General features: G+C 45.7%; 1 protein-coding gene across 8 annotated transcripts in view; it reads left to right on the top strand.

Annotated features, from left to right (window-relative positions):
- LOC141259288 (guanine nucleotide exchange factor DBS-like) overlaps positions 1–26,269 on the top strand; it is a 354,703-nt gene that overhangs the window by 242,299 nt on the left and 86,135 nt on the right. For all 8 annotated transcript variants that reach the window (XM_073674992.1, XM_073674991.1, XM_073674998.1 and 5 more), the window contains 3 exons: positions 21,832–21,910; positions 23,300–23,369; positions 25,348–25,445. In XM_073674992.1, the coding sequence (XP_073531093.1) occupies positions 21,832–21,910; positions 23,300–23,369; positions 25,348–25,445 (247 nt within the window). The remainder of the gene's footprint in view (positions 1–21,831; positions 21,911–23,299; positions 23,370–25,347; positions 25,446–26,269) is intronic.

Genomic DNA, 26,269 nt, shown 5'->3' with positions numbered 1-26,269 from the left:
GGTTTTTCCTTTTTGTATACTTTAACGCACCAATTTAATAACATAGTAACATATTTTTTAAGGTTGAAGGAAGACTAACATGTTGATCCAGAGGAAGACAAAAAAAAAAACATGTGGCAAACTCTAAGCTCTACATTGGGGAAAAAATTCCTTCCCGACTCCATGTGACAATCAGACTAGTTCCCTGGATCAACGCCCTATCAAGGAATCTAGTATATATAACCTGTAATATTATACTTTTCAAGAAAGGCATCCATGCCCTTCTTAAATTTTAGTAGTGAATCACTCATTACAACATCATGCGGCAGAGAGTCCCATAGTCTCACTGCTCTTACAGTAAAGAATCCACGTCTGTGATTATGATTAAACCTTCTTTCCTCCAGACGTAGAAGATGCCCCCTTGTCCCCGTCTCAGGCCTCAGAGTAAAAAGATCAGTAGAAAGGTCTTTGTACTGTCCCCTCATATACTTGTACATAGTAATAAGATCACCCCTAAGCCTTCGTTTTTCCAAAGTAAATAACCCCAAATAAATAACCTTTACAGACTCCCCAGTCCTCTAATAACCTTGGTCGCTCTTCTCTGCACCCGCTCTAGTTCAGCTATGTCTTTCTTATACACCGGAGACCAGAACTGTACACAGTATTCTAAGTGTGGTCACACTAGTGACTTGTATAGAGGTAAAATTATGTTCTCCTCATGAGCATCTGTGCCTCTTTTAATGCATCACATTATTTTATTTGCCTTTGCAGCAGCTGCCTGACACTGGCCACTAAACATGAGATTGTCGTCCACCAATACACCCAGGTCTTTTTCAGTAACAGTTTTGCCCAGTGTTTTACAATTAAGCATATAATTATACATTTTATTTCCTCTGCCTAAGTGCATTACCTTACATTTATCCCCATTAAAGCTCATTTGCCATTTATCAGCCCAAGCTTCTACTTTACATAGATCCTCCTGTAATATAAAAGTGTCCTCCTCTGTATTGATTACCCTGCAGAGTTTAGTGTCATCTGCAAATATTGAAATACTACTCTGTATGCCCCCTACAAGGTCATTAATAAATATGTTAAAAAGAAGCGGGGCCAATACTGACCCCTGTGGTACCCCACTGTTAACTGAGACCCAGTCTGAGTGCGTTCCATTAATAACCATCCTTTGTTTCCTATCATTGAGCCAGTTCTTAACCCACATACATATATTTTCCCCTATCCCCATTGTTCTCATTTTATGTATTAACCTTTTGTGTGGAACCGTATCAAAAGCTTTTGAAAAGTCCATATACACAACATCCACTGCATTTCCTTGGTCCAGTCCAGAACTTGCCTCCACATAAAAGCTGATCAGATTAGTTTGACAGGAAAGGTCCCTCGCTAACCCATGTTGATATTGGGTCATGAGTAGTGTTGAGCGAGCACTAAAATGCTCGGGTGCTCGAAGCTCGGGCTGAGCTCACTGTGATACTCGAGTGCTCGACCCGAGCAACGAGCCCAATGTTAGTCTATGGGAGACCCGAGCATTTTTGCGGCGGCACCCCCGGCAGTCTGTAGAAAGCCTAAAAAGTGCCCAAAACGATAGTGACAGTGCTCAAATGACATGGGGATCGCCCCAGGAAGCATTTCTGACCCCCAGGTCACTGCTGTCAACAACGTGGTCAGAGGTATTAAGACACTTTTACGGGCTCACATTGAAACGTTCAAAAACGAAACTGAAACTGTTTTCCTGTGAAATATGTTAAGGAACATCCTTTCCAGGGTAAAGACTTGTGTATAAGGTAAAATAAGGCTGTGTGCCCACGATGCTTTTTTTAAGCGTTTCCGCAGCAGCAAAAACGCTGCAGAAACACTTAAAGAACGCTTGGTAGAAGGTCTGCAATGCTCCCCAATGATAATCCGCATGTGCTGTGCACATGCTGCGGAAAATTCCTTTATGATTATCATTGAGGAAAAAAACGCAGCACTACCAATTATTTTGCGGAAGCGCGGATTTCGCATCACTGTATATGTAGATGCGCATTCCATGCGTTCCAATGTGCGGATGCTACCCGGGTCTGGAGGAGAGGAGACTCTCTTCCGGATCCGGGTACCATAGAATCTGTGAAAAAAAGAATAAAATAAAAAATTAATGTTATACTTACCTTCTGATGGCCCCCGATGCGCTTGTCCTCCCATGCCAGCAGCTAGTGATGGACTGAATGCCCACAACCAACATGGCTGCGGCATTACAGTGACTGGCTGGCAATCCCTGCATGTTCATTGGCTTTGTAAAGAGCGCCAAACATGCAGGGCGGAGACCCGAGCTGCCGCCCGAGTAACCCGAAAATGCTTGCTGCTCGCCGAACATCCCGAGTAGTGAGATGCTCGGGCAAGTACCGAGCAGTGTCGAGCATGCTCACTCAACACTAATAGAAACATGTCAGTCACATATATAAAAAGTACAGTGACAGTGTTGGTTACTGTACTTGTCATTAAGTGTTAACATAAATGATTTATTAAAAAAAAAAATGGCGTGGGGTTCCCCATAATTTTAGTCTCTAGCGGAGGTTAAGCAGACGGCTGGGGCAGATGTTTGAAGCCTTGGAGGGGGTAATATCCACGGAGCTTCCCAGGCTACTAATATGAGCCCCCAGCTAAATACCTAGCCTTTACTAACTATTAAAATGGGGGACCCCCCAAAAAATGACATGGGGTCCCCCCTATTTTAATAGTTAGCAAAGGCTAGGCAGACAGCTGGGGGCTGATATTAATAGCCCAGGAAGGGTGCCATGAATATTGGCCCCCTCCCAGGCTAGAAACACCAGCCGTCAGCCGCCCCAGAAATGGCGCATCCATAGCCTGCACTCCTCAGTGTCTCTGAAGGATGGCACGCTGGATGGCAGCGTGCTGCAACCATCCAGCCTGCCATCTCAATGCCATCCTAGCGTGGGAGAATTCTCCTGCTCAAGCGGTGACGTCATTTGCCAACATCGCATGCGCAGGAGAATTCTCCCACGCTGTCAGTGACGTGCATGAAGTGAGCTGAGTTCATTGGACATGAACTCTGCTCATCTGGATGCCGTCACAGCCAGACACTGAGGAGCTTCACTGAGGAGCTTCTCAGTGTCTGCGGCATGGCAAGCTGGATGGCAGCGTTCTGCTGCGATCCAGCCTGTCATGTCAATGTAGCGGAGCTGAAGCCGTCCTGGGAACCATGCAAAGGTAAGGATGAGGTTGGTTTATTATTTTACTTTTATTGCAGAAGACATTGGCTTCAGCTGGAATGGGCGTGACGGTAAGTAGAGTTTAATTTCGAACATTAAAGAATTGTGTCTTTATTTCAATTAAAGGACTTTATTCTGGGTGTTTGTGTTTTTTTTTAACTTTCACTATGGGGTTAGTAATGGGGATGTCTTTATAGACGCCTCTCCATTACTAACCTGGGCTTGATGTCAGCTGGCATTATAAGCTGACATTAACCCCAACCCTATTACCCCACTGCTACCGCTACTGGACAGTGGGAAGAGCGAGGCTAAGTGCCAGAAACACTGCTGCAACACAGTAAGGGCGGCAGAAGCTGTAGCCAACTTGCGAAAATGAGCTGACAGGTGGCGTACTTTGACGAGCAGATCTGGCAACTCGGGGTACGATTTAAGAAACCGCTGAACCACGAGGTTAAGCACATGAGCCAGGCATGGTACGTGTGTGATCTCGCCTCGCCTCACAGCCGCCACCAGGTTACGGCCATTGTCACACACGACCATGCCTGGATGTAGGTTCAGCGGTCTCAGCCACAGATCTGCCTGCTCTTTCACAGCTGTCCACAACTCACAAGCAGTGTGAGGTTTATCACCTAAGCTTATGAGTTTCAGCACAGCCTGTTGCCGCTTGGCTGAGGCAGTACTGCAGTGCTTCCAGCTTGTAACTGATGTGGTGATATCTGAGATGGAGGCTGAACATGAGGAGGAGGAGGAGGATGATGCGCAGGAGCTGTACACTGTGGGGGCAACTCTGACTGACATAGGGCCCGCAATCCTCGGTGTGGGGAGGATGTGTTCCGTCCCAAGGTCCGACTGGGTCCTGGCTTCCACTATGTTTACCCTGTGTGCCGTCAGGGAGATGTACCGTCCCTGGCCAGAAACACTTGTCCACGTGTCTGTTGTCAGGTGGACTCTCCCAGTAACTGCGTTGTTGAGGGCACAGCAGATGTTTTGGGACACGTGCTTGTGTAGTGCGAGGATGGCACATCGGGCAAAATAGTGTCGGCTGGGGACCGAGTACCGAGGGACGGCCACCGCCATAAGGTTGCGGAAGGATTCCGTCTCCACCAGCCTAAAAGGCAGCATTTCCAACGCAAGCAGTCGTGAAATGTGCGAATTTAGGACTGTGGCCTGTGGGGCATTGGCTGCGAATTTGCTCTTTCGTTCCAAGGTCTGGGATATGGACAATTGAACGCTGCGGTGGGACGTGGACGTTGATGCTGTTTCTTGAGAAACTGCCATAACAAGTGAAGACTGAGAGGAGGGGGCATCTTTGCATGCAGTATGGACAGGGGATTGCCTTGCACGCACAACAGGGGGTTCTCTTACATGCACAACAGCGGAAGAAGCAGTGGTGACACCCGCTGACACTGGTCGTGGACCCTGGGGTTCGCCCCACAAAGTCGGGTGCTTTGCTGACATGTGCCTGATCATGCTGGTGGTGGTCAGGCTGGTAGTTTTGTCACCCTTGCTGATGCTGGCCTGGCAGGTGGTACAAATGGCCGTTTTGGGGTTATCAGCAGAGTCTTTAAAAAAATTCCAGACTCTGGAAGACCTACCGGTTGTACTGGCAACGTCCCTCGTGTTGATGTTACGGGGAACGGTTGCCCGCCTTCTGTCTGCGGCCACCACACTGCTTCTTCCTGCCTGTTGGGGTACTCTGCCTCCCTCCCCCTGTGTGCTGCTGGCCTATCTCTGCATGTCCTCCTGCCACGTTGGGTCAGTTACTGGATCATCCACTACCTCCTCCTCTTCCACTTCCGCACCACGGTCCTCCTCCTCTCTTCATGGCAATTGTGTCTCGTCATCATCCACCTCTTGTGACAAATTGCCAGCGTCGCTTTCCTGAACGTGGCTGTTCAAATATTTGGCCATCGCTACATGGGATCTCCTCTTCCACCACTTCAAGCGGAGCAGGCGAGGGGCCCAAATCTGGAAATGGACCAGGGAACAGCTCTTCAGAGTGTCCAAGTGTGGGATCAGTTGCTGTCTGACGACACTCGGCATGGTGGGAGGAAGGAGCATCAGGGTGAGGAGGAGTATGCGGTCGAGACTCACGGCTACTAAGACTTGACCGTGTGGAAGACAGACCGGAGGTGGTGGTGCCCAGGTGACAGGAAGTATTATCTGCTATCCAATTAATAACCTGTTCACATTGATCAGTTCGCAATAGTGGTGTTGTTGTGTGCTTCCCTAGTAATTCGGTCAAGAACTGGAAGCAAGAATATGTGGCTGTTGGTTGTGGCACATTTTCACCTTGGCCACAGCCCCCTCCTCTGCACGCACCATCACCAGAACTTCCAGTTCCACCTCCCTTGCCACGTGTATTGCCCATTGTAAATGATGTAAAATAGCTTACACTCGCACTATCAATGGCAAAAGGGTAATAAAAAGGAGATTAGAACCGTGGAAGAGGAAAACCAAAGTTCTATTTCTCTGGCCTACACCAGAATCTTTTAAACAGATATATTTGTGTCTAAACAGTCAGCGAGACACTCAAACTGTTTTTTTTTTATGTAAAAAAGGCAAAAAGGTGGGTAATACAGAGATTTGAACCGTGGAACTGCAAAACCACAGTTCTAGTAATCTGGCCGAAACCAGACTCTTTTAAACAGATATATTTGTATCTGAACACTCACAGACACACTCAATTTTTTATTTTTTGGGGAAAAAATACCAAAAGGTTAATAAGATGGGTATTTGTACAGTCTGACTGAGGAAAAAAAAAAAGAGGATTTAGATGAAAAAAAAGGATTTTTCCTGGTCCCTGAGACCTGGGGCTAAGTCTAGCAATTTGAGCAGTTGCACACAGGACTTTAATGCAGTGTTTGTTGGTATAACCACTGCGTCTCCTATACAGCCTGTCTGATATCTGGGATGGATATTAGTCCTCAGAAGGACTGTTTGTTTGATTTGGCAGGTTTTAGAGACCCTACACTACCTATTTTGCAGTATAAATCTCTCCCTAGCTCAGCAGCACTCTCCCTACTCTGTCTGATCCGGAGCGACTGTGTCCAAGATGGCGGCGCCCGGTTTTAAATACTCGAGGTGATGCTGTGTGGCCAGCCAATCACTGTAATGCCCACAACCAACATGGCTGCTGCATTACAGTGACTGGCTGGCAATCCTTGCATTGGCTCTATAAAGTGCGCCAAACATGCAGGGCGGAGACCCAAGCTCCCGCCCAAGTAACCCGAAAATGCTCGGTGCTCGCCGGGCATCCTGAGTAGTGAGATGCTTGGGTGAGTACCGAGCAGTGTCGAGCACGCTCGCTCAACACTAGTCATGAGTAGTGTTGAGCGATACCTTCCGATATCGGGAAATATCGGATCGGATTGGATCGGACCGATACCCAAAAAGTATCGGATATCGCCGATTCCGATACCGGAAACCAATGCAAGTCAATGGGACACAAATATCGGAATAAAAATAAACCCTTTCTTTCCTTGTAGATTAATTCTACATGAAGGAAAACAACTAAGAATAATGTAGAATGTATTGGGGAGGTGGGGAGACAATAAAGGCATAGAGGTTTAGCCCAATCAAATAGAATAGCAGGAATTAATATTTTTTTTAAGACGTTATGAGTTACGGAAATATTGACTATGTTAAGTTTTTTTATATTTTGTCAGATATTTATGTTTCACTACTTCCATGCTCTTCACCTTCTTTTTTACTTCTCCCACACTTTCTCCTTCATCATCCTCAGCATCAGCATCTTTTTCATCGACTTCTTCTTCACCTTCTTCATCTTCTTATTCTTCACCTTCTTCGTATTATTCTTTTTTTTTACATTCTTCATATTCTTCTTATTCAACTATTATTCTTCTTCATATTCTACTTCTTCATCTTCTTCATCTTCTTCTTCTTCATCATATTCTTATTTGTGACAGGCATTCCTGTAGTTGTTATCTATAAAAGTTTGAACATTACACCTTTCGTTCTGCCCGTCACAAAAGATTTACAACAGGATTTGTCCGCCTTCAGTTTGGCCTGCAGCAGCAGGTCTTTTCCAGGGGCACCACAAGGAGGAACGGACTCACCCCCATACACTGCTTAGTCATCTTCTGCTTATAATTTAGATAATATCTTTTGCTCTGATTTTTAGTCTTATGCTTAATGTTCTTCCGCTTTTTGTTCTGCAGCTTCTTGTACTTCTGCTTCTTGGTTTTCTGTCTCTTGTTCTTCTGTATCTTGGTGGCTGTCTTCTTGTTCTTTGTCCTCTTGGGCATCTTCTTCAGGGTCATCTTCTTTGTCTTCTTCGGGGTGGTCTTCAGGGTCGTCGTCTTCAGGGTCGTCATCTTCGGGGTCCTCGTCTTCTTCGGGGTGGTCTTCAGGGTCGTCGTCTTCAGGATCGTCGTCTTCGGGGTCCTCATCTTCTTCGGGGTGGTCTTCGGGGTTGTCTTCAGGGTCATCGTCTTCGGGGTCCTCGTCTTCTTCAGGGTGGTCTTCAGGGTCCTCGTCTTCAGGGTCCTCGTCTTCGGTGTCCTCGTCTTCTTCGGGGTGGTCTTCAGGGTCCTCGTCTTCAAGGTCCTCGTCTTCTTTGGGGTGGTCTTCAGGGTCGTTGTCTTCGGGGTCCTCGTCTTCTTCGGGGTGGTCTTCAGGGTCGTCGTCTTCAGGGTCGTTGTCTTCGGGGTCCTCGTCTTCTTCGGGGTGGTCTTCAGGGTCCTCGTCGTCGGGGTCCTCGTCTTCTTCGGGGTGGTCTTCAGGGTCCTCGTCTTCAGGGTCCTTGTCAGGGAGATCCAGAGTGATTACCAAGAACCATTTCAAAAAGCTTGAACTTGGAAATGTAGCAGAAGGTACAAGAAGGCTGAGGAACTGCCGAGAACCAGCTGATGGTACTGGAACCCGGATGGGTAGCAGAAGGTACAAGAGCCAATGGAACTACCGAGGACCAGCTGACGGTACTGGAACCCGGTTACTAAGCAGGAGGTACCTGTGCCAGAAAGCACTACCAAGGACCAGCAGACGTTGGTGGAACTTGGATACCGAGAAGGAGGCACCTAAGCCAAAGGCACTGCCGAGAACCAGCTGACGGTACTGGAACCCGGATGGGTAGCAGAAGGTACCCATGAAAAAAAAAGTTGCAAGGCTGCGAGCCGGCAGCAGTTACCGAAACCCACAGTCCTACAGGGGGTGCTTGTCTTATTGGCACTATGGAACCAGCCTTCATTGCCAGATCCCGCAGCCCACATAGGAGTCACCTAAACTGCAGGCACCATAGAGTCGGCTAACCCGACCGCAACACGACTGGACAACGTATTGGAGGCAAAGTGACGTTGACACTACCCGGAAACAGCTGACGTGCTGGAACCAGGCTGGGCAGGAGGGAGTACCCATGCCAAAGACACTGCCGGGAACCAGCTGACGATACTGGAACCCAGATGGGTAGCAGAAGGTACAAGAGCCAATGGAACTACCGAGGACCAGCTGACAGTACTGGAACCTGGTTACTAAGCAGGAGGTACCTGTACCAGAAAGCTCTACCAAGGACCAGCAGACGTTGGTGGAACTTGGATACCGAGAAGGAGGCACCTAAGCCAAAGGCACTGCCGAGAACCAGCTGACGGTACCGGAACCCAGATGGGTAGCAGAAGGTACAAGAGCAAATGGAACTACCGAGGACCAGCTGACGGTACTGGAACCCGGATTGGTAGCAGAAGGTACCCATGAAAAAAAAAGTTGCAAGGCCGCGAGCCGGCCGCAGTTACCGAAACCCACAGTACTACAGGGGGTGCTTGTCCTATTGGCACTATGGAACCAGCCTTCATTGCCAGATCCCGCAGCCCACATAGGAGTCACCTAAACTGCAGGCACAATAGAGTCGGCTAACCCGACCGCAACACGACAGGACAACGGATTGGAGGCAAAGTGACGTTGACACTACCCGGAAACAGCTGGCGTGCTGGAACCAGGCTGGGCAGGAGGGAGTACCCGTGCCAAAGACACTGCTGGGAAACAGCTGGCGGTGCTGTAACGCAGGGATAATACTAAAAACAGAGTGGAGCCAGAGGCCTAATTGCAGTAAGTTTAAAATCTGTAGTAGTGTGAATGTGGACAGAGCAGGAGAAATTGCCGTACACACAGCAGGGAAACAACTGACGTTACTGAGCCCCAATAACACGGCAGCAAGTGTTGACTGCGCAGACAGCACTTCTGAGCGCCAACTGACGGTGTTGGAGCTCAGGGATAATACTGAAAACAGAGTGGAGCCAGAGGCCTAATTGGAGCAAGTTTAAAATCTGTAGTAGTGTGAATGTGGACAGAGCAGGAAAAATTGCCGTACACACAGCAGGGGAACAGCTGACGTTACTGAACCCCAATAACACGGCAGCAAGTGTTGACTGTGCAGACAGCACTTCTGAGCGCCAACTGGCGGTGTTGGAGCTCAGGGATAATACTAAAAACAGAGTGGAGTCAGAGGCCTATTCGGAGCAAGTTTAAAATCTATAGTAGTGTGAATGTGGACAGAGCAGGAGAATTTGCCGTACACACAGCAGGGGAACAGCTGACGTTACTGAACCCCAATAACACGGCAGCAAGTGTTGACTGTGCAGACGGCACTTCTGAGCGCCAATTGGCGGTGTTGGAGCTCAGGGATAACACTAAAAACCGAGGAGCCAGAGGTGTAATTGGAGCAACTTTAAAATCTGTAGTAGTGTGAATGTGGACAGAGCAGGAGAAATTGCCGTACACACAGCAGGGAAACAGCTGATGTTACAGAACCCCAATAACACGGCAGCAAGTGTTGACTGTGCAGATGGCACTTCTGAGCGCCAACTGGCGGTGTTGGAGCTCAGGGATAATACTGAAAACCGAGGAGCCAGAGGTGTAATTGGAGCAACTTTAAAATCTGTAGTAGTGTGAATGTGGACAGAGCAGGAGAAATTGCCGTACACACAGCAGGGGAACAGCTGACGTTACTGAACCCCAATAACACGGCAGCAAGTGTTGACTGTGCAGACGGCACTTCTGAGCGCCAACTGGCGGTGTTGGAGCTCAGGGATAATACTAAAAACAGAGTGGAGCCAGAGGCCTAATTGGAGCAAGTTTAAAATCTGTAGTAGTGTGAATGTGGACAGAGCAGGAGAAATTGCCGTACACACAGCAGGGGAACAGCTGACGTTACTGAACCCCAATAACACGGCAGCAAGTGTTGACTGTGCAGACGGCACTTCTGAGCGCCAACTGGCGGTGTTTGAGCTCAGGGATAATACTAAAAACAGAGTGGAGCCAGAGGCCTAATTGGATCAAGTTTAAAATCTGTAGTAGTGTGAATGTGGACAGAGCAGGAGAAATTGCCGTACACACAGCAGGGGAACAGCTGACGTTACTGAACCCCAATAACACGGCAGCAAGTGTTGACTGTGCAGACAGCACTTCTGAGCGCCAACTGGCGGTGTTGGAGCTCAGGGATAATACTAAAAACAGAGTGGAGCCAGAGGCCTAATTGGAGCAAGTTTAAAATCTGTAGTAGTGTGAATGTGGACAGAGCAGGAGAAATTGCCGTACACACAGCAGGGGAATAGCTGACGTTACTGAACCCCAATAACACGGCAGCAAGTGTTGACTGTGCAGACGGCACTTCTGAGCGCCAACTGGCGGTGTTTGAGCTCAGGGATAATACTAAAAACAGAGTGGAGCCAGAGGCCTAATTGGATCAAGTTTAAAATCTGTAGTAGTGTGAATGTGGACAGAGCAGGAGAAATTGCCGTACACACAGCAGGGGAACAGCTGATGTTACTGAACCCCAATAACACGGCAGCAAGTGTTGACTGTGCAGACGGCACTTCTGAGCGCCAACTGGCGGTGTTGGAGCTCAGGGATAATACTAAAAACAGAGTGGAGCCAGAGGCCTAATTGGAGCAACTTTAAAATCTGTAGTAGTGTGAATGTGGACAGAGCAGGAGAAATTGCCGTACACACAGCAGGGGAACAGCTGACGTTACTGAACCCCAATAACACGGCAGCAAGTGTTGACTGTGCAGACGGCACTTCTGAGCGCCAACTGGCGGTGTTGGAGCTCAGGGATAATACTAAAAACAGAGTGGAGCCAGAGGCCTAATTGGATCAAGTTTAAAATCTGTAGTAGTGTGAATGTGGACAGAGCAGGAGAAATTGCCGTACACACAGCAGGGGAACAGCTGATGTTACTGAACCCCAATAACACGGCAGCAAGTGTTGACTGTGCAGACGGCACTTCTGAGCGCCAACTGGCGGTGTTGGAGCTCAGGGATAATACTAAAAACAGAGTGGAGCCAGAGGCCTAATTGGAGCCAGTTTAAAATCTGTAGTAGTGTGAATGTGGACAGAGCAGGAGAAGTTGCTGTACACACAGCAGGGGAACAGCTGACGTTACTGAACCCCAATAACACGGCAGCAAGTGTTGACTGTGCAGACGGCACTTCTGAGCAGCAACTAGCGGTGTTGGAGCCCAGGGTAAATACTAAAAGCAGAGGAGCCAGAGGTGTAATTGGAGCAAGTTTTAAATCTGTAGTACTGTGGATGTGGACTGAGCAGGAGAATTTGCCGGACACACAGCTGGGGATCAGCTGACGTTACTGAACCCCAATAACACTGGAGCAAGCGTTGACTGTGCAGACGGCAATTCTGAGCAGCAATTAGAGGTGTTGGAGCCAAGGGTGAATACTAAAAGCAGAGGAGCCAGTGGTGTAATTGGAGCAAGTTTTAAATCTGTAGTACAGTGGATGTGGACAGAGCAGGAGAATTTGCCGGATGCACAGCTGGGGATCAGCTGACATTACTGAACCCCAATAACACTGGAGCAAGCGTTGACTGTGCAGACGGCACTTCTGAGCAGCAACTAGCGGTGTTGGAGCCGAGGGTAAACACTAAAAGCAGAGGAGCCAGAGGTGTAATTGGAGCAAGTTTTAAATCTGTAGTACAGTGGATGTGGACAGAGCAGGAGAATTTGCCGGACACACAGCTGGGGATCAGCTGACGTTACTGAACCCCAATAACACTGGAGCAAGCGTTGACTATGCAGACGGCACTTCTGAGCAGCAACTAGCGGTGTTGGAGCCCAGGGTAAATACTAAAAGCAGAGGAGCCAGAGGTGTAATTGGAGCAAGTTTTAAATCTGTAGTACAGTGGATGTGGACAGAGCAGGAGAATTTGCCGTACACACAGCTGGGGATCAGCTGACGTTACTGAACCCCAATAACACTGGAGCAAGTGTTGACTGTGCAGATGGCACTTCTGAGCAGCCACTAGCGGTGTTGGAGCCCAGGGTAAATACTAAAAGCAGAGGAGCCAGAGGTGTAATTGGAGCAAGTTTTAAATCTGTAGTACAGTGGATGTGGACAGAGCAGGAGAATTTGCCGTACACACAGCTGGGGATCAGCTGACGTTACTGAACCCCAATAACACTGGAGCAAGTGTTGACTGTGCAGACGGCACTTCTGAGCAGCAACTAGCGGTGTTGGAGCTCAGGGATTACAGTTCAGGTGGTAGAAACATGAACACAACAGGAGACCTGGATACTGTTGCCAACCAATTATTTATTCTGGAAGAGGACTGGCAAATTCATGCGAGATCCAGGCCTTGTTCATTTTCAGAAAAGTAAGCCGGTCAACTTTATCGGAGGATAGTCGCATGCGACGGTCTGTTAGTACACCACCTGCGGCACTAAAGACGCGTTCCGATAATACACTAGCAGCAGGGCAAGCTAGCACCTCCAATGCATACTGGCTAAGCTCGGGCCATGTATCCAGCTTAGAGACCCAAAACTTGAAGGGGGAAGAGCTGTCTGGGAGTACACTGGGAGGGCAAGACATCTAGTCTGTCACCATCTGACGGAAACGTTGCCTCCTGCTGACTGGAGCCGTCTGTGATGGTGTAGACATTTGTGGCGGCGGGGACACAAAACTTTTGCCACATTTGGGCCATACTGGTCTTGCCTTGTGCTGAGGCGCTGCTTCTGCTCCCTCTTTGTGCAGAGCTTCCTCCACTGCCTCGACGCTTTGTAAAGCACTAGCAGCACTGCTCTCGGTTGGAATGGAGAACATGATGGAATGCACCAGTGCGTCTTGGTACTCCCGCATTTTACGCTCCCGGTTCAACGGTGTTATGAGGCTTTGTAAGTTGTCCCAGTAGCGAGGATCTAGGAGGGTGGCACCCAATAATCAGCCGTGTTGAGAATGTGGGCGATGCGGCGGTTGTTTCTCAGGCACTGCAGCATGAAATCAACCATGTGCTGCTGACTGCCAACTGGCCAAGAAACGCTGTCCCCTGCTTGAGGCGTGATCTCTGCCTGCTCTGCATCACCCCACCCTCGCTCTAGATACTGACTACTAGAGCATTGTGTACCTCCCTCCTCTGGACAGATGTCTTCCTCCTCCATTGACTCCTCCTCATCCTCCTCACAAAGTGTCCCCTGCCTAAGCCTTTGTGAGGAACCACGTTGCGCAGACTGTACAGAAGCAGATGGCATTTGTGACTCCTCATCCTCCACCTCTTCCAAAACCTCGTCCCTTAGTGCTTGCAGTGTTTTTTCAAGCAGGCAGATAAGGGGGATAGTCATGCTGACTAGTGCATCATCTGCACTCGCCATCCGCGTGGAATAATCGAGGGCACGCAAAACGTGGCAAATGTCCTTCATAGAGGCCCACTCAGTGGTGGTGGAGTGTGAACGGCGCGCACTGCGACTTGTTTGCGCCTGCTGCAGCTGGTACTCCATTACTGCTGCCTGCTGCTCACACAACCTCTCCAACATATGTAACGTTGAATTCCACCTGGTGGGTAGGTCACATATGATGCGATGTTCCGGAAGACGTAATCGGCGCTGCAGAGCTGCAATGATCGATCTTGCGTTGCTGGAACGCCGCAAGTGAGCGCACTCTATGCGGACCTTGTGAAGCAGTGCATCAAGATCCGGATAGTCCCTCAAAATACCCTGCACGACCAAGTTGAGCACATGTGCCAGACATGGGATGTGAGTGAGGTTGCCTAGGCCCAGAGCTGCCGCCAGATTTCGGCCATTGTCACAAACTACCATGCCTGGCTGGAGATTCGCTGGCACAAACCACACGTCGCTCTGCTGCTTGATGGCATTCCAGAGCTCCTGCGCTGTGTGGCTTCGATTGCCCAAAGAAATTAATTTTAATACGGCCTGTTGACATTTGGCCACGGCTGTGCTCATATCGGTCATCATAACAGGTAACTGTTCACGGGTCGATGTAGAAGTAGACCGTGACGGCGCCTGCAGCGCTGATTCAGAGGAACTGGAGTATGAGGAGGAGTCAATGTGTACAGACTGGATTCTTGCAATCCTTGGAGTTGGCAGAACACGTACAGTACCACTCTCAAGATCTGTACCCGGCTCCACAACATTTACCCAATGGGCAGTGAGGGAAAAGTATCATCCCTGTCCATGCTTACTGGTCCACGCATCGGTGGTCAGGTGGACCTTGCTACTGACGGCGTTTTATAGCGCATGTTTAATTTTTCCCTCCACATGCTGTTGCAGGGCAGGGACGGCTTGCCTGCTGAAATAAAAGCGGCTGGGCACGTTGTATTGTGGGACTGCCAATGCCATAAAGTTAGGGAAGGTGTCAGTCTCCACCAGCCTGAATGATAGCATTTCAAGGGCCAGTAGTTTAGCAATGCCAGCATTCAGAGCCTGTGCTCGGGGGTGGTTTGCCGAGTATGGGTGCCTTTTCTCCCATGCCTGTGCTAATGATGGCTGTAGACTGGCCTGGGAATGTGAGGATGACAGGGAAAGTGGTGCTGTGGGTGGAATTACACGGTGTCTCTGTACAACAGTGCCAGAGGTTCTTCCATGGTGATCCTGTGAGGAAGCTGAATCAGCTGTGTGTGAGCTGGAGGAAGAGGCTACAACACGAGCTGAAGAGGTGGTAGGTGGCGCTGTAGGTTGGCCTAGGTCTTCAGTGTGTTTTTGTAACTCCACCACGTGCTTGGTCCGCACATGTTTCCACATATTTGTGGTATTGAGGTTGCTGACACTTTTCCCTCTTTTCACCTTCTGATTACACAGCTTGCATTTGACAAAGCAAATGTCATCTGCAACTGTGTCAAAAAAGGACCAGGCACTGCAAGTCTTGGGAGCGCCCGCTTTTGATTTTGGAAGAGCCATGCTCCTAATGAGTGCCAAAGTGGAGGCTACAGGCAACCAAGTCTGCCCCCTCCCTCTCCCTCCTTTTTGGGCCGTTCGGGGAATCTCTTCCTCAGAGCTGCTCCCACCACCTTCCTGTCCCTCACGCCATGATGGGTCAAGGACCTCATCATCTACACCACCCTCTTCAAACAACTGCTTCTCCTGGGTAGTCTCGACAGCACAGTACGCACCAGAAAGTGGAACTTGAGTCTCATCATCAGATGCGTACTGAGGTGTGCTGCTGACCATAGGCACTGGCACACCCGCCTCTTCAGATTCAGAGAGACAAAACGGTTGCGCATCACTTCATACTACCTCTTCTTCAAATTCTCGAATTCTGCTTGGCTGGCCCCCTCTTTCCAAGCCAAGAGATTCAAAGAACAGAAGTAGAGATGGCTCCTGTCCAGGGCTCTCTGACTGCCTGGGCAATTTGGCAGGTGGTGAAGAGACAGATGGGTGCTCTTCATTGCTCAGGACCTGAGAGGATCTGGAACTAATTGAAGTCGATGCGTTAGCTGCCATCCATCCGACAATGGCTTCAATTTGGTCCTCCCGCAGCAGTGGGGTACGGCTAGCTCCTACAAAGCTGCGCATAAAGGACTGTTCCCTGGTAAAACTGGGGGATGCTGAGTCACTGGTGCCTGCAGCAGGCACAGAATCCCCACATCCTCTCCCTGCAGGCTCAGAATCCTCACGTCCTCTCCCTGCAGAAACTCCATGCCCACGCCCACGACCACATGCCTTACTCCCTGCCTTCTTCATCTTGGTAAACTGATAAAGATAGGCAGAAAAGTACTAAGGGCTTAGTGTGCTTATTCCTGAACAGCTGCTAACGGGTATAAGAAACACTAATTTTATAAAGTGTTGACTAGATTTTAATATGAGCTAATGTGGCCTACACAACTGTAAAGTGGAGTGTTTGGTGAACTTTATTTAGTTTTTTTTTGTCACGAAAAGACACTGGATGTGCCCAAAGATGTAATACCGATAGTATCACAAACTTTTTGTAGCTATTACAATGCAGGAAGGTAACCTACAATGCAATAGATGAGGCTACAAAAAATAGGCTAATACTAATCTGGCTGGGGCTGCAGGGCAAAATGCTGCAGAAAGGCTCCTCTATCTACTCCTATATAGTGTGTTTGGAACCAATGTAGCTGAATACGGATGGAACCACCACACTAATAGGAGAAATCAGGAAAAATTATCAGTTAGCAAAAAAGGACAATGTATGAGGCAGTAATGCACACTGAGCGCACTACAACCAGACTTGGCTGAAGCACACACTACAGGGTGAGCTGCACTCACACACACAGACCTTGCAGACAGCGGTGAACAGCACAGAGAACTATGCACTAGCGCTGCAAGGCACAGCGATTTATAAAGTAGCTTGGGTAAAGCAGAATAGAGCAAATAGGTAGATAAAACTGTCCCTCAGAACAACAGCGTCCTATCCCTAACTGAATTCACAGCAGAGTGAGCTCAAAATGGCGGCGGCGGCTTTTATAGTGCATCATGACATCATTTCAGCAGCCAATCACAGCCATGCCATTAGTTATCATGCCTACATGCCTAACAGGATGTGCCCACACTTCTTAGGATCCTCATTGGCTGAATAAAATGAAACTGGCTCATTGCATTATGAGAACTTCTGATTCCGGTATACGATATTCTAAAAGTATCGGAATTAAGTATCGGAATTCCGATACCGCGAATATCGGCCGATACCCGATATTTCAGTATCGGAATGCTCAACACTAGTCATGAGGTTATTCTTCTTCAGATACTCTAGTATAGCATCTCTTAGGAAACCCTCCAGGATTTTACCCACAGTAGAGGTTAAGCTTACTGACCTATAATTTCCAAGTTCGGTTTTTGTCCCCTTTTTGAATATTGGCACCACATTTGCTATACACCAGTCCTGTGGTACAGTCCCTGTTATTATGGAATCTTTAAAGATTAAAAATAATGGTCTATCTATAGCTTTACTTAATTCCTGCAGTACTCTTGGGTGTATCCCATCCGGGCCCGGGGATTTGTCAACTTTAGTGATTTTTAGCAGGGCTGTGGAGTCGGTAAGCCACAGTTGCGACTCCGACTCCTGGATTTTATCAGGTTCCGACTCTGACTCCGGCTCCGACTCCGGCTCCGACTCCTTCATAAATGGCCAATTCGTAACAATAAATTTACTGTTGTTGGTAAAGCAGTAACCACTCGGGCAACATCTCTGACAATGTCAGGATACAGAGGAATCGCTTGTTGCACTGTTATTTTTGATGAACGGTCAAATTTCTCAATTTCTTTTAGTGCACATGAAAAATTCTGCTGAAATGTACTGGCTGTGTTCTTTGATGCGGATGACTCTTCTTCTATGCGGGAAGGCTTTGCACGGTCCTTGTTATCCAAATATTTTTCGAAATTAAATTCTTCATCAGTTGATGATGAGGGTGAAGATGTGGCAGGACGACCAAATTCTTCTTGTTCCTCCTGACTGTTCATCCTTACTGCTATTTCAAACAGAGCTTCTTTTCCTTTAGTTAGCTGTTGATCATCTATAAGAATCCGATGCATTGGGTCTACATAAACAGCTGCCAAAAGAATGTTATTTTGTAATAGTAGCTCCTCTCTCCGTTTCATTGATGTAGCAATGCCACTTGCAATTAACCCTCCTCTTTGGGACAGGCGAAACATCAGGTTCTTCCACTCCTTTAAGAAAATACCTGGAGTTAAGTCCTCTGCTTGTAATTTTTTAATCACTGTAAATGGGTGCTCTAGCAATTTTTCCAGCTCAGTCACCTGATTCCACTGACTTTCATTTAGCGTCATTTGAGGGTTAACCATGTCTACAAGAAAGGTTTTCAGTTCAACCAAGCGCTGAATCATTAAGTAAGTACTGCCCCATCGTGTGGCTTGATCAATAATTGCCCCTCTTCCAGCACGTCTCTTCAAAATTGAGTCAACTTTAGGGGTTCTGGCAACAGTAGCCAATTTTCTCACCTTGCCAATCAGTGCAGCAGCATGTCCTTCTTGCAGACTGTCTCTTATAGTCTCTTATAGCCAGCTGTAGCGTATGCACAACACAGCGCATGTGATGAATGAAAGAACGTATTGACACAGTTTCAACAAGATCATCTAAACTATCATGTTGCTGTTCATCTGAAGCAACTTCAGTTTGCTCCTCAGTTACAATACTGTGTTCCTCTATTTCAAACATGTCTGTGTCTGTGGACCCAGAATGTTCTTCTAGCTGCTGGTCACCATCATTACTCTCATTCATTAGCTTAATAGTACTTATCATATTTGAAGCATTGTCAGTTACGACAGAAAGAACTTGCTCTTTTTTTAAGTTCATAGTCTTGCAGAACCTTTTCCACCAAGACCTGGAGAAACTCACTGGTGTGATGAGCTTTGGTGTCTTTTACTGCCAATGTCTTGGTAACTATTTCATTTTTGTCACAAACAAATCGGACATTGATGGCAAAATAGTTCACTCTGTGACGTGTGCAGGCATCCATTTTAAGAAACAGAAAGCGTCCCTTGAGAGTTTTTTTAAGTTCTTCCTTTTGTTTAAAAGCTTCTTCGATTACTAATTTTCTAATACTCTCTCTCTCCAGAGAAACTCCAAGCTTGCGGGCCATTTCCTTATTCAGACACATAAAAGCTGGTCGTGAAAATAATGAAATAGGCACACTATCCTTTACAACAAGCTCTACGATCTGTTTTTTAAATGTATCTACTGTCATTGTCACAGTAACTTTGTCACTGACAAAATATCTTGCAACTGATGGCTGCAAAGTTCTCTGCTCCTTTGTTTGGCTGGAAGAGCTGGGCACTTGTTCATTGGTTTGGATGCAGTCTTTCTCATCCACTGCTTTCAGTACTTCTGGATGAAAGCGCTGTAAATGTCTCTATAGATTAGAAGCTCTGGTTGGAGCATTTTTATCTTTGCCTGAATATGCACTGATCTTGGCTTCACAGCATTTGTTTTCGTCTGGATCATTTGTCATACACTGACAGACATAATGTTTTCTATCTTGAGTGATGGTGAAATGTTCAAATACAGCTGACTTAATGTGACGCTTCTTTGACATTCTCAGGTTTTTAATTCTGCATTCACAATCCAAATGACAATTGTTTTTCCTAAACAAAATTATTGCCAGGTCCTACAACTGATATAGTGGTCAGTAATACTGTTATTCCTCATGTACTCACAGTTAACTGATGCAAAGTTTGTTGAAAGGATAATACTTCTTACAGTCTTCCTCTTCTGAGTAGCAGCTGTGAGATGCTTGGAAGACGCACACCTAGTAAACATCTAGTCTAGAGGAGGAGCTTTACTACTAAGAATTTGCAACACATTTTCACTTTCAGTTTCATACATTGTAAGTAGGGGAGTTGGGGCAGCATGAGGTTAACCAAGTATAAGATTAGATAAGGGCAGTGGAGAACAGTGACACACAAGAAGTAAGAAATGTCTCTATCTCCAGCAGAACTGCTTATCACTGTTGTTAATAGTTTGATAGAACATATATATTTGAGTAATATTTATAAAATTCATATGAAAGTTCAATTATGAAATATTAATAATTTTTTTTTAAAGCTGGAGTCGGAGTCGGTACATTTCTACCGACTCCGACTCCAACCAAAACTAACTCCGACTCCACGACTCCGACTCCGACTCCACAGCCCTGATTTTTAGACGCCGCTGTATTTCCTGCTCGGTTAAGCAAGTGACATTTAATGGAGAATTTTTGTTATCACTAATCATGTTTTCTGCCATGTGATTTTCTTGTGCAAATACTGTTGAAAAAAAATCATTTTGCATATTGGCTTTTTCCTCATCCTCATCCACCATTTCACCCAGACTATTTTTAAAGGGGCCAACACTATCATTTTTTAGTTTCTTACTATTTATGTAGTTAAAGAATATTTGGGGATTATTTTTACTTTCTCTGGCAATGAGTCTCTCTGTCTCAATCTTTGCTGCCTTGATTTGTTTTTTACAGAATTTATTTAATTTTCTGTATTTATTTAATGCCTCATCACTAACGTCTTGCTTTAGCTTTTTAAATGCTTTCTTTTTGTCACTTATTGCGCCCCTTGCGCAGGCTTGTCCACCGTGCCTGCGGTTTCGCTCTGCTTTGCTTGTCCACCGCACCTGCGGTTTCGCTCTGCTCTGCTTGTCCACCGCGCCTGCTGTTTCGCTCTGCTCTGCTTGTCCACTGCGCCTGCGGTTTCGCTCTGCTCTGCTTGTCCACCGCACCTGCAGTTTCGCTCTGCTCTGCTTGTCCACCGCGCCTGCGGTTTCCCTCTGCTCTGCTTGTCCACCGCACCTGCGGTTTCGCTCTGCTCTGCTTGTCCACCGCACCTGCAGTTTTGCTCTGCTCTGCTTGTCCACCTCACCTGCCGTTTCGTTCTGCTCTGCTTGTCCACTGCTCCTGTGGTTTCGCTCTGCTCTGCTTGTCCACCGCGCCTGCGGTTCTGCTCTGCTTGTCCACCGCACCCGCGTCTCTGTTTCTGTATCCCAGTCTGTACTGGTCCCTGTCCAGCCTGCGTTCCTACCTGCCTGTATCTGCCAGTCTGCATACAAGTCATGCCTGCCAGTACCCGCCTGTCTGCATACCAGCCATGCCTGCCAGTACCCGCCTGTCTGCATACCACCTGTGCCTGCCGGTTCCTGCATTCCCCGGTGTGGGTCAAGAACTGTGACTGGGGTCTGACCTGGAGTAGCACCTGGGCCACCTACCATGTCCCTCCTCTGACCACAGAGTCGATTATGCCGCCGTATGTTCGTGGTCATATCTCTCTAGCTAGCAGGAGGATGCTCCCATCATCATTTTATCATGTTTATCCTCCCCTACCACCAGCCAGTATATGTACATTCAGGTCTGGTGTTCTCTGGGGGGGTTACTCACCAAAGTCACCCTCTGGAGAACTGCTCTCCATAGCTGTTTGCTAATATAGTGCTAATGCACCAAACTTGTGGACAGCCGCGAGCCACAAATTATGGGCTTGCGAGCCACAAATTGGTGACCTTCTACTGTATGGTAATGTACAATGGTCCCGGTGGAAGGATGTCTAGGCTTATTCCTGTTGAGTATATACAGATGACACTGACAGTGGCCACAGATGTAGTATACATTGAGTCTAAGCAAGCAGTGAGCCAAAAATTAACAAGAAAGCATTACTTATAGGTACCGACTTAAATATAATTTTTGGACAGTCATTTTTAGTTTGTGAAAATAACTACTCGCATGTTCCTCATAGTGTTACAAAAATTGTAAGCATGAAAACTGTGTTCACTTCTCTGTGCAGTTCTAGAGGGAGTAAAACATGTCCTATCAAGTTAGTATATTTATATTTCCATTCATTAATATTTTTTATGGCTCTTTATCCCGTTAATTTGAAAATGAGATAACCCAAAAAAACTTAAATCAGGATCTTTTTGTTTTCTTGTAGGCATCAACTATTGAATTGAAAAACCTTTGGGTTTCTCAGATTCGAAAAGTTTTGACTGGTCAACTTGAAGCTTGCAGAGGTAACCTTAATTTTTAAAAAAATAATTGTGGGGACATTTACCTTATGCCCTAAAGGGACATTCCCACAATTTAAAATTAATTAGACTGCTAGACAATGGCAACTAGAATGCTCGGCAATTTCTGGCAATCCCATATACAAGTGGTGGATTAGAGTTTGAACATTGGTACCTGCGCACCAATCATATGGGGCTTACAAAGCCCTCCTTTCAGGATCCACAGTCCTGTTCTCAGGATTGTTGAGGGAATCAGCTGTCGGACCCCTGCAATCAATAAGTTAAGTACACTGTAAATTTTTGAGTATTATAATAGTATTATTGTTAGAATCTATGTTGTTTTACTTTTCAGCCATCTTTTTGTGGTTTGCTGGCTCCTAGTCTTTTCCTCTGGTGCTGGGTGTCTTGGTCACGTAATCTCCTCACTCTTTATTACTCAGCACCTATCTCCCATTCCTTGCTGGACATCAGTGTTACACTTGTGCTCTGGCTAAGTTGCCTTGTTAGTTCTTTGTGCTTAGGACATTTGATATCCTGGGACTTCTTGTTCCACCAGTTTTGTTTCCTTTAATCTTCATTTCTGCAACTAACCTTTCTTTTAGCAGGTCACCTGTTTTTGCTCCTAGTCCTTGGATCTTTTAGGGACACCCTTTCCCCTTCCTTCAGGTCTTCGGTTGAGTTCAGTGCAGGATCGTCGGTGGGGCTATTCACTAGGAATAGGGCACCCACCCCAGGGTAGGGTTTAAGCTGAGTCTCAGTGCAGGGACAGCTTTTCCCTCCTATTCCTTAGTTCTTAGTTGCAGAACATAACAATTATATTATTATACATACAGTAATGCATTACCTAATGAAAATAGGTCTCTGGTCATACTTGCTGGAGGAGGGGGGGTAGCACATGACTTATGTTCATTTACTCCAAGTCAAGTGCACAACACAGTATACACAGATTGCACTTAATTGAGTCAGCAACCATTCCCTTGAATGTTCAGAACCCTGGAAATGGTGAGAAACCATTTGGCAAAATACACGGGGTCTCTGCCTTTAGAAGTGATGAAACCTGACTAGCCTCAAAAAGATGATGGACAGGTCATACCACACTGCCTCTATGTGACACACACTATTTTCTAGAGTCCCAAAGAACTACAGTATTTAGTTTGTGTCCAGCCTAGCACAGAGCCTCTGCAGTGCCACGTTCCTGATCCACATACATGACCAGATATCCCTCTTAACCTACGGTGCTGCTTGTAACAGTGCAATCACATAATCAATCTAAAATGCTCAGGATCATTAAACAAATGCATGTACTGCCCGCAATATGCCGTAACGGTATAATTTTACATAGCAAGGTAATGCACTTAATCTCCTCTTAATTATAAAATTTGTTGTATTTTATAGAGGCAAGCCAATTACATCAGAGGATAACAGAGAGTGTATACCACGCTCCTATGAATTCTTGTATTAGCAGGTAAGAGTCCTTATATTTTCCAAATCATAGACTTCTCATGTAAACCTTGAATGTAAACTTCTGAAAGGGATTATCAGGGACTATCATATTGATAATCTATCCTTAGAACAGGTCATCACTATCAGATTGTTGGGTGTCTGACACCTTACACCCTGCACCCCCACAAATCATCTGCTAGCAGTTCCTGCAGCTCCTGGAAGTATTCTGTACAGACCTAGAACACCACAGCTCCATACACCATGTAGTGGCTGTTCTGGAGTACTGCAGCTCAGCTCCAGTTTACTTCAATTCAATGTTAAATGGTTTGAATATTTTAAATATGATTCATTGGTGGTCATTTAGTAATAATATATATATATACAGTTGTGCTCAAAAGTTTACAAATTTAGAATTTTTCCTTTCTTGGCCTTGTTTCAGAGAATATGAATGATAACAAAAAAACTTTTTCTCCACCCATGGTTATTGGTTGGGTGAAGCCATTTATTGTCAAACTATTGTGTTTTCTCTTTTTAAATCTTAATGGCAACTAAAAACATTCAAATGACCCTGATCACATACCCCAGTTCTTAATACCGTGTATTGCCCCCTCTTTTGTGGTAGTTGTGGATGAGGTTCTTTAATTTCTCAGATGGTAAAGCTGCCCATTCTTCTTGGCAAAAAGCCTCCAGTTCCTGTAAATTCCTGGGCTGTCTAGCGTGAACTGCGCACTTGAGATCTCCCCAGAGTGGCTCAATGATATTGAGGTCAGGAGACAAAGAGATAGCTACTCCAGAACCTTCACTTTGTTCTGCTGTAGCCAATGACTGGTCGACTTGGCCTTGTGTTTTGGATCAAGAGAATGCCAAGAGTGTGCAAAGCAGTCATCAATGCAAAAGGTGGCTACTTTGAAGAACCTAGAATATAAGACATATTTTCAGTTGTTTCACACTTTTTTTGTTAAGTATATAATTCCACATGTGTTAATTCATAGTTTTGATGCCTTCTGTGTGACTGTACAATTTTCATAGTCATGAAAATACAGAAAAATCTTTAAATGAGAAGGTGTGTCCAAACTTTTGGTCTGTACTGTATACACCCCCACCGGATCCCTGTCATTCCTCAGTAGTGCTGCCCGTGTCTCCCGCCAGTTTCCTGACTTTCTCTTCCATCAGGGAATGCCACATGACCACTGCAGCTAGAAGTCCGGTGGGGGATTTGGGCAGCAGTAACGAGGTAGAAGTGTGGTTTGATCAGTAAGTAATTGTTTGTTTTTTGTGTTAATTTTAAGACCACCATGAGCAATTTTTTTTAAATAATAAAGAGGAGTGGACAATCCATTTTAGTCTGTATATAAGATTTAATTACAAGCTCTTCATGGAAAGAAAAGCTATTGAGAGCTGTTTTCACAGATAAACCACTGTATGTGTTTTAGTCCTAAACTAAAAAGTGACATTTATCAGTTATACATAGTAAAACTTGTGATGAAACATAATAACCTACCACTAAGTTGCTGCTGTTTGGTAAGAATGGTATGTATTAATGTTTCTCGGATCTAATTGCATACAGAAATTCCTCTTTCTATAGGTCTTGTTATTGTAGTGACATTGGCACTGAGTTTTTTTCCTTTACGTTTTAGGGTCGCCTTTATTTATTCTAATATATAACATGTTGTACAACTAAATTGTAGGTCAAAACAATTTTGATTCTTTATATGAGTCAGATTGGAAAGCAAAGAAAGGATGTTTGAGCCAAAAAGTGGGTTAAAGAGCCAATGAAAATGAGAGGAGAGGAAACTATCACTTACTGTTTCAAGTTATAGTTGGGATCAGATACTTTTAATAGTGTTGGATTTGTTAGTTTTTGCTGCTAGAGGATTATATTTACACAACAAACTGCTTACTTTTATGAAATCTTGCTATTATCTTGGAGTGTTTTATTTGGTTTGTGAATTAAATAATATTTGATAGATTTATTGTCCATTTCTGCTTTATTTAAAAAGGCCAAATAAAGCGTCATTAAACAATCAAAACAAGGCGGAATCAGCCAGCAATAATAACAAGAACAGAACATCGAGTCCAGCTGGAAGACAAGCTAAAGGTAAGTTCACAAATATTTCCTGATGGGACACTGATATAAAAATCCACTATTATTACTCTGAAGTGTTTTTATATTGTTTTTCATAATTAAATAAAGAAGAAGTTTGAGTGCATTGTAAATGTTGTGTGATTCGTAGAAGTGAAAACTGATGCACTGATATCAAGAGGATGAGAAAAACAGATATTGTGGTATAAAAGTTGTGAAAAAAACAGGAAGGACGTCTAGAACCGAGGAAACTTAGAGACTGCAGTCCAGTCATCGTCTCAATGCTACATTATATAAAATAATGCACACATGTTCACTTTTAAATGAATTATTTTTTTATTTGATATTATATCAGGAGGTGTTCCATATAGGTGCATATTCAGTTTGAGACCTATATGAAACACACATTTTAATCTATAGTATAGTTACTTTTTATCATTTGCACTTCAGGCACAGAGTGCACACCGCCACGTGTGGTGTATACTCCATGATTAAAGCATATTAAATTTTCCAGAGGAGCATTGCACGGCGAATAAGCCTCCTTACCTTGGCATGCCAGAGTCGGTATGTCACTCTCCACAAGGAGAAACGTTACCCCTTAGACTTGAGACTTAAAATGGAAAGAGGAATGGCAGGATAAATTGTCTTATAAGGGTTAATTCCTCCATAATGGACGAATAATGAATTTAAAAAATACCCAAGTAAAGAGAATAGATGTCATCAGTTACATTAGTTTTTCTGTCCATCATCCCATTCATTCTAAAACAGTATTTACAGCAATACAGTTGTTGGTTTTTCTGCCATTTTTATGTCATTATCAAAACCAGTGAGATAACAGA

Source organism: Phyllobates terribilis, unplaced genomic scaffold (assembly GCF_046119375.1).
Source record: "Phyllobates terribilis strain yellow unplaced genomic scaffold, ASM4611937v1 Scaffold_3__8_contigs__length_932513732, whole genome shotgun sequence".
NCBI lineage: Eukaryota > Metazoa > Chordata > Amphibia > Anura > Dendrobatidae > Phyllobates > Phyllobates terribilis.
This window is presented reverse-complemented; position numbering and strand designations above follow the sequence as displayed.